This window comes from Hypanus sabinus, chromosome 25 (assembly GCF_030144855.1).
Source record: "Hypanus sabinus isolate sHypSab1 chromosome 25, sHypSab1.hap1, whole genome shotgun sequence".
Lineage (NCBI taxonomy): Eukaryota > Metazoa > Chordata > Chondrichthyes > Myliobatiformes > Dasyatidae > Hypanus > Hypanus sabinus.
Window position 1 is genome coordinate 45,435,406 of NC_082730.1, and position 18,169 is coordinate 45,453,574.

The 18,169-nt window shown below is 42.4% G+C and overlaps 1 protein-coding gene across 2 annotated transcripts in view; it reads left to right on the forward strand.

The window, feature by feature from the left end:
- The window catches only part of ipo9 (importin 9), a 149,990-nt gene that overhangs the window by 97,335 nt on the left and 34,486 nt on the right, over positions 1–18,169 (forward strand). For both annotated transcript variants that reach the window (XM_059950511.1, XM_059950510.1), the window contains exons 16-18: positions 2,243–2,391; positions 2,481–2,609; positions 15,037–15,312. In XM_059950511.1, coding sequence (XP_059806494.1) covers positions 2,243–2,391; positions 2,481–2,609; positions 15,037–15,312 — 554 coding nt within the window. The remainder of the gene's footprint in view (positions 1–2,242; positions 2,392–2,480; positions 2,610–15,036; positions 15,313–18,169) is intronic.

The following is an 18,169-nucleotide window of genomic DNA, read 5'->3' on the forward strand; positions in this document are numbered from 1 at the left end:
TGACTGTTGTCTGGGAATCATTTTAATTAGCACCAAGATGAGTGATAAAAACAAAAAGCGCTGGAAAGGTGGAGTGTGAAACCAAGTTAACGTTTGCCTAGTCGGTGCCAGCGATATTCCACTGCTCTACAGATTCTTTCATCAGTAAATCCAGTGAAGTAAGGTACCATGGTAGTGTAGTAGTTAACGTGACACTGTTGCAGCACGGGGTGTCGGTAAGAAGTTTGTATGTCCTACCTATGAGCTTGTAGGTTTCCTCCAAGTGTTCCTGTTTACTCCCACAATCCAAAGACGTACTGGTTTGAAGGTTAATTGCTCATTGTAAACTGACCCGTGATTAGACTCGGGTTAAATACAATGCCTATAAAAAGTATTCATCTCCCCCCCCCCCCCCCCACTGGAAGCTTTCTTGTTTTACAACATTGAATCACAGAGGATTTAATTTGGCTTTTCTGATGCTGATCAACAGAAAAGACCCTTTTGTGTCGTTAATTACAAATATAAATCACAAAATAATTGATTGCATAGGTATTCACCCCTTTCAAGACAATATTTAGTAGATGTGCCTTTGGCAGCAATTACAGCCTTGATTCTGTGTGGCTAGGTCTCTTATCAGCTTTGTACATCTGGACACGACAATTTTTCCCCATTCTGCTTTACAAAACTGCTCAAGCTCTGTCAAATTGCATGGGAATCATGAGTGAACAGTTCTTTTCAAGTCCAGCTACAAATTCTAAATTAGATTGAGCTATAACCATATAACAATCACAGCACGGAAACAGGCCATCTCGGCCCTCCTAGTCCGTGCCGAACTCTTAATCTCACCTAGTCCCACCTACCCGCACTCAGCCCATAACCCTCCACTCCTTTCCTGTCCATATACTTATCCAATTTTACATTAAATGACACAACTGAACTGGCCTCTACTACTCCTACAGGAAGCTCATTCCACACACCTATCACTCTCTGAGTAAAGAAATACCCCCTCGTTTTTCCCTTCAACTTCTGCCCCCTAACTCTCAAATCATGTCCTCTCGTTTGAATCTCCCCTACTCTCAATGGAAACAGCCTATTCACGTCAACTCTATCTATCCCTCTCAAAATTTTAAATACCTCGATCAAATCCCCCCTCAACCTTCTACGCTCCAATGAATAGAGACCTAACTTGTTCAACCTTTCTCTGTAACTTAAGTGCTGAAACCCAGGTAACATCCTAGTAAATTGTCTCTGCACTCTCTCTAATTTATTGATATCTTTCCTATAATTCGGTGACCAGAACTGCACACAATATTCCAAATTTGGCTTTACCAATACTCTGGAATCTGACTTGGCCACTCCAAGACATTAACTTGTTGTTTTTAAGCCATTCCTGGCTTTATGCTTGGGGTGATTGTTTTGCTGGAAAACAAATCTTTTCCTAAGTCACAGCTCTTTTGCAGATTTTGCATCAGGTTTTCCTACAGGATTTCCCTGTATTTTGCTGCATTCATTTTACCCTGTACCTTCACAAACCTTCCAGGGCCTGCTGTATCCCCATAACATGATGTCAAACTTAATGTTCAGTCTGATGGCCAAAAAGCTCAATTTTGGTTTCATCAGACGACAGAACCTTCTTCCAGCTGACTTAAGAGACGCCCACGTGCCTTCTGGTAAACTGTAGTCAAGATTTCATGTGAGTTTTTTCAATAGTGGCTTTCTCTTTACCATTCTCCCATAAAGCTGCAACTGGTGAAGCACCCGGGCAACAGTAGTATGTGCAGTCTCTCCCATCTCAATCTTCCTTATGTAGTTTTTGCAGCAGTTGGACCTTCCAGATACAGGTATATTGTTACTACAATCAATTGAAACACCTTGACTGCACACAGTGATGATTTGGTGTGTCATATTAAAGGTAGTGAATACTTATGCAATCAGTTATTTTTGTTTTTGTAATCAATTTAGATCACTTTGTAGAGATCTGTTTTCACTTTGACATGAAGTCTTTCTTGTTGATCAGGATCAGAAAAGCCAAATTAAATCAACTGTGTTTCAATGTTGTAAAACAATAAAACATGAAAACTTCCGGGGGTGGGAGGTGAATACTTTTTATAGGCACTGTAGGTGTGTTACTGGGCAGTGCAGCTCATGATGCCAGAAGGGACTGATCTGTGCTGTATCAATAAATAACTACATTTAATGCACATTAATTTGTAAGGTGTCTACGAGTGGTTTTACTGACAGATCGTTTAATCTGAATCTCCAGATCCAGTTGTAGCATCTCTGGCACAAGATATTTTCAAGGAACTTGCACAGATTGAGGGTTGCCAGGGTCCCATGCAGATGAGGTTAATTCCAACTCTTGTCAGCATCATGCACGCTCCGTCTGATAAATTGCCCTCCGGGCTCTGTGCAGTGAGTATTCCCCACAGATATATCATTGCATTGATTGAGTTCTCCTTGGAATTAAACTTATATTGACACCATTTTGTAACCGCTTGCAGACTGCCATTGATATCCTGACGACTGTTGTGAGGAACACCAAGCAGCCGCTATCGGAGGCTCTCATCTGCCAGGCATTCCCTGTTGTGGCTCAGTGTACGCTACACACAGATGATTACGCCACCATGCAGGTAGACACAGTTTGAAATTAATTTTGGGGTCTGCAGTTAGCTGAACAGTGGTAGGGGGATTGGAGCACAGGGATTGGGGAGGGTGAAGAAGTTAGAAACTTGAGACTGCATACCTAAAATGACATTGTGAGGTTAGTATGGAATGAGTGCTTTGCCTTTCACCACCCTGACCCAAAATTTTCATTATTTGTATGTATTTAAAGATACAGCGCAGAAAATGCAATTCCAGCCTGCTGAGCTGAAGCACCAATTTAACCATAGCCCTATTCACAGGACAATTTACAATGACCAATTAACCTACTGATATGTGGGAGGAAATTGGAGCACCCGGAAGAAACTCAAGCGCACATGAATGTACAGACTTTCTTACAGAGAGCACCAGAATTGAACTCTGAATTCCCCAGCTGTATTAGCGCTGCCCTAACCACTACACTACCATGGTGCTCTTGCAATTTAACTTTCCTTGTTGGTATTTTTATACAAGCACTTATATACTTGCAGTGGCTCAGTGAACTTTTAAGCAATTGTGGTACAGATGAAGCTTCTCAGGTTTTCTGCAGCAAGTGTCACGCCACTTGAACCTGGCTATTTTATGGGCTAATTGTTAGCACTGGAATTTTATTTATCTGTATTCTAGGTATGAGACAATTGCAGCAGCTTTCTCTTAGCAAAAGAGTCGCAGAAACAAGTCTTTTGGCCCATCCAGTCTGTGAAGAACCATTTCAACTGCCTAGACACATCAACCTACACCCAGAACACAGCTCTCCGTACTCCTGCCATCCACATGCCTATCCAAACTTCATTGAAATAACATCAACCACTTGCGCTGGCAGCTTGTTCTGCATTCTCACCACCCTCTGAGTGAAGAAGTTTACCCTCATGTTTCCCTTAAATATTTCAGCTTTTACCCTTAACCCATGGCCTCTAGTTGTAGAGGGAATTCTTGTAAATTTTCTCTATATTCTTTGAATCTTATTCCTGTGCTCAGTATTTAATCTGTGATGGCCAGCATGCCAAGAATTTCCTTAATGGTCCTATGTACTGAATAAGGAGGATTTTCCTGAACACATTTGACAAACTATCCCATCAAGTTCTTTTACAGAATGGGAGTCCCACTCAATTCATGGAAAGCTAAAATCACCTACTGTAACAAACTTATATTTCATGCAACAGTCTGCGATCTTTACAAATTAATTCCTCTAAATCCGTCATAGTGCTGGGTGGTCTGTAATGTAACCCCAGTAATGTGGTCATGCTTTTCTCATTCCTCAGTCCACCTCACTAGACGAGTTCTCCAGTCTGTCCTGATTGAGCACTGCCGTGACATTTCCCCTGAATAGTAGTGGAACCCCAGAATATTGAACTGCCAGTCCGGTCCTTCCTGCATCCAATTCTCACTAATGGCAACAATACCTACATGGACCAAGGCCTCTGGCAGTTCACCCTCCCACTTAAGAATGCTGAGGACTCAATCCAAGGTGTCCTGGACCCTGGAACCTGAGAGGCAGCATACTATCCGGGAATCTCATTCTCGTCCACAGAATCATCTTTCTGTTCCCGTAACTAATGAATCCCCTATCACCACATCTCACCTCTTCTCCCCCACTTCTCTTCTGAATCACAGAGTCAGGTTCAATGCCAGAGACCTGACTGCTGTTCCTTCCCCTCTGCTTGGCCACCCCACCCCCACCCCAACAATATCCAAAGTGAAGGGGATGGTCACTAACCCTTTTCCCCTTCCTGTCACCTGATTTCCTGCAACCTGCACCCTAGGTGTAACTACCTCTCTATATGTCCTACTGTCACACATGCAGCCTCCCGGATGATCTGGAGTTCATCCAATTCCAGCTCCAACTCATTAAAGTGGGGTGTTAGAAGCTGCATCCGGGTGCTCCTCACAGGTGCAGTCGTTTGGGACACTGGAGGTCTCTCTGCCTTCCCACATCTCGCAAGAGGAGCATTCTACTAGGCTGCCTGGCATCTCTACGGTTCAAACTGTGCAACTGTAAAGAAGAGGGGGGAGAAAAACTCTACCTATAGTTTTTTTTCCCTCTCTAACTGACGCCTTGAACAGCTAAAGCCTCAAAATAACCACTCTAACTCTGTCATCCCAATGATAGCTGCTCCACTTGCCCAGCCTTACTTTTAATTTTGTTCTTGCTAATCAATCCAGAATGCTGATTAGCTGACGCTCAGAGCTCCAAAATTGCCACAAGTTGCTGCCTTTTTTACTCTATCTGTGATCCTGAGTGAACTATGACTTCACACAAAAGGCTGGAGTAACTCGGCCAGCCAGGCAGCATCGATGGAAAAGAGTACAGTCAAAGTTTCAGCCAAGGACCCTTCATCAGGACTGGAGAATAAAAAAACTGAGGAGTTGGAGTTGGGAGATGGAGGAGGGGAGGAAGAAGCACAGGGTGATAGTAAAACCAGGAGGGGAGAAGTAAAGAGCTGAGAAGTTGGTTGATGAAAAATCCCGCCAGCATTTTGTGTGTGTTGCTCTCCAGATTTTCTTTTGCTTGTAAATGTTTTCTCAAGCTTCTGATCTCTCTAATTGGCTACTGCTCAAAACTGCTGCAAGTCACTGCCTTTTCTATGTACTGATTAAGGAAACTTTCCGTAACATATTTGACAAGCCCTATCTCGATTCCATCTAGTTCCTTACAGTATGGGAGTCCCAGTCAATATGTGGAAAGTTAAAATCACCTACTACTATCACAATGTTGTGTTTCTTGCAACAGTCTGTAATCTCTACAAATTTGTTCTTCAGAATCCCCCCAAACTGTTGGGTGGTCTGTAATATAGCCCCATTGACTTGAGCATACATTTCTTATTCCTCAGTTCCATCAGTAAAGCCTCACCAGCTGAGTTTTCCAGTCTGTCCTGACTAAGCACTGCCGTGAGATTTTCACTGATTAGTAACGCCATCTTTAATCCCTCCTGCTCTATCACATCTAAAACAATGGAACCTGGAATATTGAACTGCCCTCCTTCAGCCAAGTCTTGCTAGTAGCTACAATATCCTAATTCTAAGTGTTGGTCCATGCCCTGAGCTCATCTGCCTTTTCTACAGTACTTCTTGCATTGAAATATATACAACTCAGAATGTTCATCCCACCATGCTCAGCCTTTTGTTTCCTGACTTTGAGGTCTTAGCAACATCTGGCTCCACAACCACTTTAGTATCTGTTCTGGCACTCTGGTTCCCATCTCCCTGCAACTCTAATTTTAAACCCCTCCCCACCTACCCCCTCCAGTTCAGGCGCAAACCTTCTATACAGGTCCCCCTTACCTGGAAGGGAGCCCAATGATCCAAAATATTGAAGCTTTCCCTCCTACACCAACTGCCTAGCCATGTGGTAAAATGTATAACCTTCCTATCACTGGCCTCACTAGCATGTGACATGGGTAGCAATCACAGCCCTGGAGGTCCTGTGCTTTAACTCAGCACCTCATCATTCTTCCTGCTGATGTCATTGGTACCTATATGGATTACGACCTCAAGTTGTTCACCCTCCTACTTAAAGAATGCTGAGGACTTGATCCGAGAAGTCCCGGAGCCGGCACCCGGGAGGTAACATACCACCCAGGAATCTTGTTCTCGTCCACAGAACCTCCTTTCTTTTTACCGAACTAACAAATCTGCTATCACCACAGCTCCCCACATCTCCCCATTTTCCTTTTGAGCCACAGAGCCAGACTCAGTGGCAGTGATCTTGCTGCTGTGACTTACCTCTGATAGGTAAACCCCCCACTACCACCAAGCAGTATCCAAAATGGTATACCTGTTGATGTGGGAAATGGTTACTCCACACTTGACTGTTTAACCCCTTTCAGCCTCCTGTCTGTCAGCCAGTTTCCAGTGTCCTGCACCTTGGGTGTCACTACCTCTCTTTCCATCCTGCCTGTCACCTCCTCAGCCTCCCGAATGATCTGGAGTTTATCCAGTTCCAGCTCCAATTCCTTAATGCGGAGTGTTAGAAGCTGCCCTTATTGCTGGTGAAGTCATCAGGGACACTGGAGGTCTCCATGCCTTCCCACATCCTGCAAGAAGAGCATCCAGCTATCCTGCATGACATCCCTACTGGTCTAGCTATGCAATTATATAGAAGGAAACAATAAATAAATTGAAAAAAAAATCTAACTACAGATATTTGCCTTCTCTCATTCAAGCCTCTCCTTGTTGAAGCCTTAAAATCCCCACTCTTAACACTGTCCACTCCAACAAAAGCCTCTCTGCTTGGACCAGCCTTATTTTAACTTGTACTGCCTAATGAACCCCGATATTCAAGTGCCAAAATTCCAGCGAAACACTGCTTTTTAATGCACCCTTGCCGACTGAGTAAGTTACTTCTCTCACTCCTGTCCTCTGATTCACCATTGTTGTCTTTCTATTTTGCTTTGCTCTTGCAATACTTTTTCCATTGAGAGTAGGGGAGATTCAAACAAGCAACATGAGTTGAGAGTTAAGGGGCAAAAGTTTAGGGGTAACATGAGGGGGAACTTCTTTACTCAGAGAGTGGTAGCTGTGTGGAGCGAGCTTCCAGTAGAAGTGGTAGAGGCAGGTTCAGTATTGTCATTTAAAGTAAAATTGGATAGGTATATGGACAGGAAAGGAATGGAGGGTTATGGGCTGAGTGCAGGTAAGAGTAAACATTCAGCATGGACAAGAAGGGCCAAGATGGCCTGTTTCAGTGCTGTAGTTGTTATATGGTTAATAAAACAACTGCAAGCAACAAGTTTTAGACATTGAACATTCTAGGATAGGACAAGCCTTTAGACCCATGATGATGTGCTGACCTTTTAACCTACTCGAAGATCTCAATCTAACCCTTCCCTCCTACATAGCCTTCCATTTTTCTCTTATCCAGGTTCCTGCATTAGTGTCTTAAATGTTTCTAATGTATCTGCCTCTACTGTCACCCCTGGCAGTGCATTCCACACACCCACACATCTCTGTGTAATAAAGTTATCTCTGGTATATGCTTTCTTCAATTCATCTTAAAATTATGTACCTGCCTCTACCACCAGCATTGGCAGGGCATTCAATGGACTTGCTACTTTTTGTGTAAGAAAAAAACTACCTCTTACATTCCCCAATACTTGTCACCTGTCATCCATCTTTACTCCAAAGAGAAAAGCCATCGCCTGCTCAACCTAACCTCACTAGAAATGCTCTTTTGTCCAGGCAGCATCCTGGTAAATCTCCTCTAAAGTTTCCATGTCCTTCCTTTAAAATATACTTCCTACTTGTGCCTCATTCTTGACTTCTAAACCTCTGGATCGAATAGATATAAAATCCTTACAGGGTTAAAATTTGACTAGATACAGGATAGATGGTAACAATGTTTACAGAGACTTGCTTAAGTCCATCAGCCTTACTGGGGTATAGGCTGCTAGATTACCCGGGGGGGAGGGGGGGGGATATTTCTAGAGTATCTATGATAAGGCTATTTAGAGTCCTCTGTCTTGGGCAGTCTTTCAAGTTGTTTCCAGGTGTAGCCCATTTTCTTGAAGTAGCCGCCTTCTCCCAGGGATGAGGTTTTCAAGGCTTCTGTTAGCATTTCGGTAGTGCTGGGTTTTTACAGGATGAGGCCCTAGCCCCATGCACAACCCTCCGGCTTTCACAGCTGGGCTTGGGGCTGTCCCTGGCTGAGTGACAGGGACTTGGTAAAAACAATATTCAATTGTCTACTATTGTATGATTGCTTCAAAAATTAATTTGCATGTGTTTACAGTACTACCGGGTTAGAATTTGACCAGGCACAATGAGGATGCCAAACTAACTACAATACCATCAATTAATTGGGACATTCACTTATTTATTAATGGAAAATTACGCTGGAGAGATAGTACTGAGGGACAAACTGAATAAGTATTTTGCACCAGCCTTCACTGTGGAAGACAGCAGAGTGCCAGAAGTTCAAAACTGTGAGGGCAGAAGCGAGTAGCTGCTATTACTAGGGGAAGGTGGTTGGGAAATTGAAATGTCTGAAGGTAGAGAAATTGCCTGGACCAGATGAAACTGGGTTTTGAAAGAGTTATCGCAGAGATGTGGAGGCATTAGTAATAATCTTTCTGGAATCACTAGATTCTGGAATGGCTCTGCAGAACTGTAAAATCGCATATGGCACTCCACTCTTCAAGAAGGGAGGGAGGGAGGCAGAGGAAAGGAATCTTTGGTCTCTCTTCCAGGAAAGGTGGGACCTGTACAGAAGGATGGTTTGTACCTGACTGGAGGGGGATGAATATCCTAGCGGGAAGGTTTGTTAATGCTGCACTGTGGGGTTTAAACTAGAGTTGCAGGGAGATGGGAACTAGAGTGTCAGAACAGTTCGTGGAGAGATTATGGAGCCAGACCTCAGACAAAGATACTAATCTTTGAGTTGAGCATGGTGCAACAAAATTGAAAGGGGTGAATACAGGTGTTGTATCTGAATGCGTGCAGTAGGTATCTGAATTGTATCTGAATGAGGTAGGTGAATTTGCAGCACATTTGCAGATTGGTAGGTATGTTGTAGGCATCACTGAATAATGGCTGAAAGATTATAGCTAGAAGTTTAATGTACAAAGATACACATGGTATCGAATGGACAGGCAAGAAGGCAAAGGGGGCAGTGTTGCATTGTTAGTAGTAAAAAAAATCATTATGAAGAGGTGACATAGGGCCAGAAGATGTTGAATCATTGTGAATTGAGCTTAGGGACTGCAAGGGTAAAAAGACCATAATGAGAGTTGTATACAGACCCCTCAACAGTAGTAAGGATGTAGTCTACAAATTACAATGGGAGATTGAAAATTCATGCCAAAAGGGCAATGTTACAATAGTTATGGGGAACTTTAATATGCAGGTAGATTGGGGAAATCAGGTTGGTGCTAGATTACAAGGGGAAAGATTCCTATGATAGGGCTATTTAGAGCAGCTCGTGGTTGAGCACATGAAAGGATCAGCTTTTCTGGATTGGGTGTAATGCAATGAACCAGAATTGATTAGAGAGTTTACGGTTAAAAAAAACCCTTAGGGGTAAGTGATCATAACATGATCGAATTCACCGTGAAACTTGAGAAGGAGAGGTCAAATGTATCAGTATTACAGTGAAGTAAAGGGAATTACAGAGGCATGATAGAGGAGTTGCCCAGAATTGATTGGAAAAGAACACTGGCAGTGATGACGGCAGAGCAGCAATTGCTGGAATTTCTGCAAGCAGTTTGGAAGACAGAGGATATATACATCCCAAAGAGAAAGAAGTATTCCAAAGGAAAGCTGTTACATCCATGGCCAGCAAGAGAAGTGAAAGCCAAAGAGAGGGCATACAACAGAGCAAAGAGTAGTGGGAAGTTAGAGGATTGGGAAGCTTGTAAATACCAACAGAAGGCAATTAAAAAATCATCAAGAAGGTAACGATGGAATACAGAAGTAAGTTGGCCAATAATATCAGAGAGGATACCAAAAGTTTCTTTAGGCACATTAAGTTTAAAAGGGAGTTGACCGTGGATATTGGACCGGTGCAAATCAATGCTAGAAAGGTAGTAATGGGAAACAAGGAAATAGCGGACGAACTAAATATGTATTTTGCATCAGTCTTCACGATAGAAGACACTAGCAGTATGGCAGAAGTTCCAGGTGTTGGCTCATAAAGCATGTGAAGCTACCATTACTGGAGAGAAGGTTCTTAGGAAATTGAAAGGTCTGAAGGCAGAGAAGTCACCTGGACCCAGAGTTCTGAAAGAAGTGACCGAAGAGATTGAGGAGACATTAGTAATGGTCTTCAGGAATCATTAGATTCTGCAATGGTTCTGGAAGACTAGAAAATTGCAAATGTCACTCCACTCTTTAAGAAGGGAGACAGACAGAAGAGAGAAAACTATAGGCCAGTTAGTCTGACTTCTGTGGTTAGGAAGGTGTTGGAGTTGATTATTTAGAATGAGGTCTCAGTGTACTTGGAGGCACATGATAAAATAGGCAAAGTCAGAATGGTTACCTTAAGGAAAATCTTGCCTGACAAACATGTTGAAATTCTTTGAGGAAATAACAAGTAGGACAGTCAAAGGATAATCGGTTAATGTTGTGTAATTGGATTTTCAGAAGGCCTTTGCAAGGTGCTACATATGAGTGCTTAAGCTACAAGCCTGTATTATTAAATGAAAGGTTGTAGCGTGGATAAAGCTGTTGCTGATTGGCAAGAGGCGAAGAATGGGAATAAATGGAGCCCTTTCTGACAGGCTTCCCGTGACTAGTGGTGTTCCACAGGAGTCTCTGTTGGGACCAATTCTTTTTACGTTATTTGTCAAAGATTTGGATGATGGAATTGATGGCCTTGTTGCAAAGTTTGCAAACGATCTGAAGGTAGTTTTGAAGAAATAATTTAATCAAAAGGACATAGATTAGGAGAATGGGCAAAGAAATGGCAGATGGAAGTGCACCTTGGTTGAAGAACCACAGAAACAGGCCTTTTGACCCTTCTTGGCTGTGCCGAACCATTTTTCTGCCTAGTCCCACTGACCTGCACCTGGGCCATATCCCTCCAAACCCCTCTCATCCATATACCTGTCCAAATTTTTCTTAAATGTCAAAAGTGAGCCCACATTCACCACTTCATCTGGCAGCTCATTCCACACTCCCACCACTCTCTGTGTGAAGGAGCCCCTCTAATGTTCCCTTTAAACCTTTCCCCCTTCACCCTTAATGCATGACCTCTGGGTTTTTTCTCCCTGGCCTCAGTGGAAAAAGCCAGCTTACATTCACTCTATCTATACCCATCATAATTTTATACACCTCTGTCAAATCACCCCTCATTCTCCTACACTCCAGGGAATAAAATCCTAACCTATTCAACCTTTCTCTGTAACCCAGTTTCTCAAGTCCTGGCAACATCCTTGTATACCTTCTTTGCACTCTTTCAACCTTATTAATATCCCTCCTGTAATTTGGTGACCAAAACTGCACACAATACTCCAAACTCAGCCTCACCAATGCCTTATACAACCTCGCCATTACTTTCCAACTCTTATACTCAATACTTTGATTTATAAAAGCCAATGTACCAAAAGCTTTCTTTACATGTGAAGCCACTTTTAAGGAACTTTGTAACTGTACCCCCAGATCCCTCTGTTCTACTGCACTCCTCAGTGTCCTACCATTTACCTTGTATGTTCTACCTTGGTTTGATCTTCCGAAGTGCAATACCTCACACTTGTCCGCATTAAACTTCATCTGCCATTTTTCTGCCCATTCCACCAACTGGTCCAAATCCCTCTGCAAGCTTTGAAAACTTCCTCACTGTCCACTACACCTCCAATCTTTGTATCATCAGCAAATTTACTGATCTAATTTGCCACATTATCATCCAGATCATTGATATAGATGAAAAATAACAATGGAACCAGCACTGATCCCTGTGGCACACCACTAGTCTCAGGCCTCCACTCGGAGTAGCAATCGTCCACTACCACTCTCTGGCTTCTTCCATTGAGCCAATGCCTAATCCAATTTACTACCTCTCCATGTATACCTAGCGACTATATCTTCCTAACCTCCCATGCGGGACCTTGTCAAAGGCTTTACTGAAGTCCATGTAGACAACATCCACTGCCTTCCCTTCATCCACTTACCTGGTAACTTCCTTGAAAAGCTCTAATAGATTGGTTAAACATGACCTACCATGCACAAAGCCTGTTGACTTTTTCTAATAAGCCCCTGTCTATCCAAATACTTGTAGATCTTATCTCTTAGTATTCCAACCAATAATTTACCTACTACCGATGTGAAACTTACTGGCCTATAATTTCCCAGCTTACTTTTTGAGCCTTTTTTAAACAACGGAACTACATGAACTATCCTCCAATCCTCCGGCACCTGACCCGTGGATATCAACATTTTTAATATTTCTGCTAGGGCCCCTGTAATTTCAACACTAGTCTCCTTCAAGGTCCGAGGGAATACCCTGTCAGCTCCTGGGGATTTATCTACTCTGATTTGGCTCAAGACAGCAAGCACCTCCTCCTCTTCAATCTGTATAAGTTCTATGACCTCCCTACTTGTTTGCCTTGTTTCCATAGACTCCATTCCAGTTTCCTTAGTAAATACAGATGCAAAAAACTCATTTAATATCTCTCCCATTTCTTTTGGTTCCATACACAGCCGACCACTCTGATCTTCAAGAGGACCAATTTTATCCCTTACTATCCTTTTGCTCTTAATATACCTGTAGAGGCTCTTAGGATTATCCTTAACCCTGGCTGCCAAAGCAACCTCATGTCTTCTATTAGCCCTCCTGATTTCTTTCTTAAGTATTTTCTTACTCTTTTTATACTTCTCAAGCATCTTATTTTCTCCCTGTTGCCTGTACATGTTATACATCTCTCTCTTCTTTATCAGAGTTCCAATATCCCTTGAGAACCAAGGTTCCTTATTCCTATTCATTTTGCCTTTAATCCTGACAGGAACATACAAACTCTGCACTCTCAAAATTTCTCCTTTGAAGGCCTCCCACTTACCAATCACATCCTTGCCAGAGAACAACCTGTCCCAATCTACGCTTTTTAGATCCTTTCTCATTTCTTCAAATTTGGCCTTTTTCCAGTTTAGAACTTCAACCCGAGGACCAGAACTATCTTTATCCATGATCAAGTTGAAACTAATAGCATTATGATCACTGGAACCAAAGTGTTCCCCTACACACACTTCTGCCCTAACTCATTTCCTAATAGGAGATCTAATATTGCATCCTCCCTAGTTGGTACATCTATATATTGATTTAGAAAACTTTCCTGAACACATTTCACAAACTCTAGCCCATCTAGACCTTTAACAGTATGGGAATCCCAAGGAATGAAAGGCTTGACTGTTTTCTAAATTGAGAGAAAATACAAAAAAACTGAGACATAAAGGGACTTGGGAGTCCTTATGCAGGATTCCCTAATTGTTAATTTGCAGGTTGATTGTGGTGAGGAAGGCAAATGCAATTTAGCATTCATTTCAAGAGGACCAGGAATATAAAAGCAAGGATGTAACATTGAAACTTTGCAAAGCACTGGTGAGGCCACACTTGGATGATTCTGAGCAAGTTTTTACCCCTTAGAAAGGATGTGCTGACATTGGAAAGATTTCAGAGAAAGTTCATGGAAATAATTCTGGGAATGAAAGGCTTATCATATGAGGATCGTTTAATGGTCCTTCATCTGTACTCATGGAATTGAGAAGAATGGGTGGGCGGGGATTGCATTGAAAAGTATTGAATTTTGAAAGGCCTACATAAAGTGAATGTGGAGAGGATGTTTCTTATAGTGGGTGAGTCTTGGACCAGAGGGTACAACCTCAGAACAGAGATGTGGAATTTCTTTGGCCAGAGGGTAATGAATCTGGAATTCTTTGCCACAGGTGGCTGTGGAGGCCAGGTGTATTTAAGGTGGAGATTGTTAGGTTCTTGATTAGTCAGGATGTGAAAGGTTATGGGGAGACGACAGAAGACAAGAAGAGGGTTGAGAGGGAAATGGATCAGCCGTGAGGAAATGGCAGAGCAGGCTTGGTGGGTCGAATGACCTAATTCTGCTCCTATGTCTTGTGGTCTTATTTGGGACAACTCTTATAGAACAAAAACTAATCAAGAAAATAGCAAGGAGTCCCTTCATTTATTTGGGGCACTATGCTGCTTGATTGAGATAGAAGATGTTGCCAAACAGTTTCTAACTTGCATCAGTATAGACACTACACTGTACTTAGAGCAAACTGATCTTGAAGAGTGCTAGTTGCTTGTTTGTGTTCAATAGGCAGTAATTTTAGTCACTGATCAATGGCAAGAAATAAGCAATAAGACAAATTAGAACTGTTTTGGTTCACTGCTGTTTCAAGCATTCAGGATTGGGGATGCCAGAAGCAGCCAGGAGGGATCACTTTAGCAAGGTCGGAATCACATAAAATTTAAAGGTATCAACAATCATCTTGTAAGTTACAATGAAAATCAAGATTTGGAGGATGCAATCGTCAAAAACTTTGTATGAAGGCAGTTCATTATTTGCACTAAATGTTTGAGCTGATTTTGTTCATTTACAATCAATCAAAAGAGCACAGCAGTGCACCCAGGATGAATTCCCCTGTTGATATCTAATAGGAATTAATACACAGTGTTATAGTACAGTAATAGTATAGGTAGTGTTTTAATTTGTTCTGTATTCCATTTGAATGCATAATTTGTTACTCAGTTAAATGTTGGTTTGTCTTTTTTTATATACCTTTTAATTATTTCCCTGAAATCGGCTAATTGGGACCTCTGCTTAATTGAGTCAAAATTTACTGGTCCGGATGTGTCCCAATTAACTGGAACCCACTGAATTTTTTTGAATGATTGCAGAAAAAATGTATTTGTTTATACTACTCAGTGCATTGGATACAGTGAAATCTCTAAATCCGGGGTGTGTTCTTTTACAGAATGGTGGCGAGTGTCTGCGGGCCTATGTGGCTGTCGCAATGGAACAGATAGCGCAGTGGCATGATGAGCAGGGTCACAACGGGCTCTGGTATGTCATGCAAGTGGTCAGCCAGCTTCTGGACCCCCGCAGTACAGAATGCACAGCAGCGTTTGTGGGGCGCCTGATTTCTACTCTCATCTCTAAGGCGGGCTCACAGCTGGGGGAGAACCTCGACCAGATCCTGCGAGCAATCCTCAGCAAGATGCAACAAGCAGAGACTCTCACTGTCATGCAGGTGGGAGCCGGAACTCTGCAAAAGAGGCCATTTCTGTGATGCAGTGGGGGTGTTACAGAGTTGCAGTATTGTGAACTAGTGAGTCAGAAAGGCATGCTGGCTCAGAAGAGTACAGAACACAGAGAATTCCAGTGAGTATGGACCCAGAGCCATCAAACGTTCCTCATATGATAACCCTGTCATTCCTGGAAACATCCTTGTGAACCCAGTACAATGCTAGATGAGGAGCCCAAAACTGCTCATAATACTTGAGGTGAGGCCTCACCAGTGCCTTATAAAGCCTCAGCATCACATCTCTGCTCTTATATTCTAGACCTCTTGAAATGAATGCTGATGTTTTATTTGCCTTCCTCACCAGTGACTACCTGCAAGTTAATATTTAGGGTGTTCTGCACAAGGACTCAAATCTCTTCACATCTCAGATTTTTGGATTTTCTCTCTGTTTTGACCCCTGCAGAACACCACAAGTAACTGGCAGCCAATCTGGAAAGTATTCTTTTATTCCCACTCATTGCCTCCTACCAATTAGCCAATGCTCTGACCATGCCAGTAACTTCCCTGTAATACTTGTTAAGCAGCCTCATGTGTGGCAACTTGTCAAAGGCCTTCTGAAAGTCCAAATATGCAACATCTACTGCACCCCATTTATATATCCTACATGTAATCTCAAAGAATTGCAACAGGTTCGCAGACAAGATTTTCCCTTAAGAATCCATGCTGACTTAGTCCTATCTTGGCCTAACTCACCAAGAACTCCATTACCTCATCCTTAACAGTTGACTGCGACATCTTCCCAACCACTGAGATCATGTTATCTGGTCTATAATTTCCTTTCTGCTGCCTTCCTTCTTTCTTAAAAAGTGTAGTGGCACTTGCAATTTTCCCGTCCTCTGGCACCATCACAGAGTCCAATGATTTTTGAAAGATCATTACTAATGCCTCCACAATTCCTACAGTTCATCTGATCTGGGTGACTTATGTACTGTTAGGTTTTTCAGCTTTTTGAGCACCTTCTCCCCTCTAATAGTAACTGCATTCACCTCTCTTCTCTCACATCCTTCAACATCTGGCACTCTGCTAGTGTCTTCCACAGTGAAGACTGATGGAAAATGCTCATTTAGTTCTTGTGATAGCTTTTTAATTGGGCCAAAATATACTGGTCCTGGTGTATCCCAATTAACGCAAATGGGCTATATATTGAATGGAAGACTTGTTGAAACCTGGAAAAGCATCAAAGCAGATTGTAATCAAGGATACTGAAGCTTTATAAGGCATTGGGCAGACCACACAGAGTATAGTGAGCAGTTTTGGGTCCCTTGTCTGAGAACAGATGTGCTGATATTGGAAATGTTCCAGGGGAGATTCACAAAAATTATCCCAGAAAATGAACAGGTTAATGTATGAGATGTATGAGGAGTTCTTGATGGCTCTGGGCCTGTACTTGTTGGAGTTCAAAGGAATAAGTGGGGGGGGTCTCACTAAAACCCGACAAATATTGAAAGACCTAGATAGAGTGGATATTGAGAGGATGTTTCCTCTAGTGGGGCAGCCTAGCACCAGAGGGCAAAGCCTCAGAAAAGAGGGATGTCCCTTTTGAACAGAAATGAGAAGGAATTTCTTTAACCAGAGGGTGTTGAATTTGGAATACGTTACTGCAGATGGCCGTGGAGGGCGTCATTGGGGATATTTAAAGCAGAGGTTGGTTAGCAAGGGTGTTGGGGAGAAGACAGGAGAATGGGGTTGAGGGGGATAATAAATCACCCAAATTCAAATGGTGGAGCTGACTCGGAAGACTGAATGGCCTAATGCTGCTCTTACGTCTTACATCTTATGGTCAGATTGTAACAAATCTCCAAATATGTGTAAGGGCACTTTGCTTTATCTTCACTGAAAGGGCGGTACATATTTGTTGTTTCCTGCAGCAGAGTTAAGAAGGTCAAAGAGGCAGAGAGCACAGAAACAGGCCTTTCAACCCATCTAGTCTGTGGTGAGCTGCTCATCTAAGCGCCATCGATTCACACCTGGACCATAGCCCTCCATACCCTTCCCATCCATGTATTTATCCAAACTTACCTTAAATGTTGCAGTCAAACCCACATCCATCACTTAAGCTGGTAGCTCATTCCACACTCATGCCATCTTTTGAATGAAGATGTTCTTCCCCCACCCTTAGGTTTTCATTTTTTCATCCTTAACATATGACCTCTAGTTCTAGTCTCACTCAACCACGGGAAAAAGCCTGATTGTATTTACTCTATCTATACCCTTCATAATTTTGTATACCTGCGTCAAATCTCCCCTCAGTCTTCTACGTTCCAGGAAATAAAGTCATAACCTATTCACCCTATCCTCGAACCCAGGGCCTCAATTCCCGGCAACATCCTTGTAAATTTTCTCTGTACTCTTTCAATCTTATTGATATCTTTTCTGTAGGTAGTGACCACAACTGCACACAATACTCGAAAAATTGGATGTCAGCCAATACAGTGCTTATAAAACATATTCACCACCATTGGAAGTTGACATGTTTTATTGTTTTACAACATTGAATCACAGTGGATTTAATTTGACTTTTTACACTGATCAACAGAAAAGGCTTTCATGTCAAATTGAAAACAAATCTCTACCAATTGGTCTAAATTTTACAATTATTAAACACAAAATAATTAATTGCATAATTACTCACCTCCTTCAAATCAGTATTTAGTAGTTGCACCTTTGGCAGCAATTACAGCCTTGAGTCTGTGTGGATAGCTGCAAGTGATGAAGCACCTGGGCAACAGTTTTTCACCTCAGCTACTGAAACTTGTAACTCCTCCGGAATTGTCAAAGGTCTCTTAGTGACCTCCCTCACTAG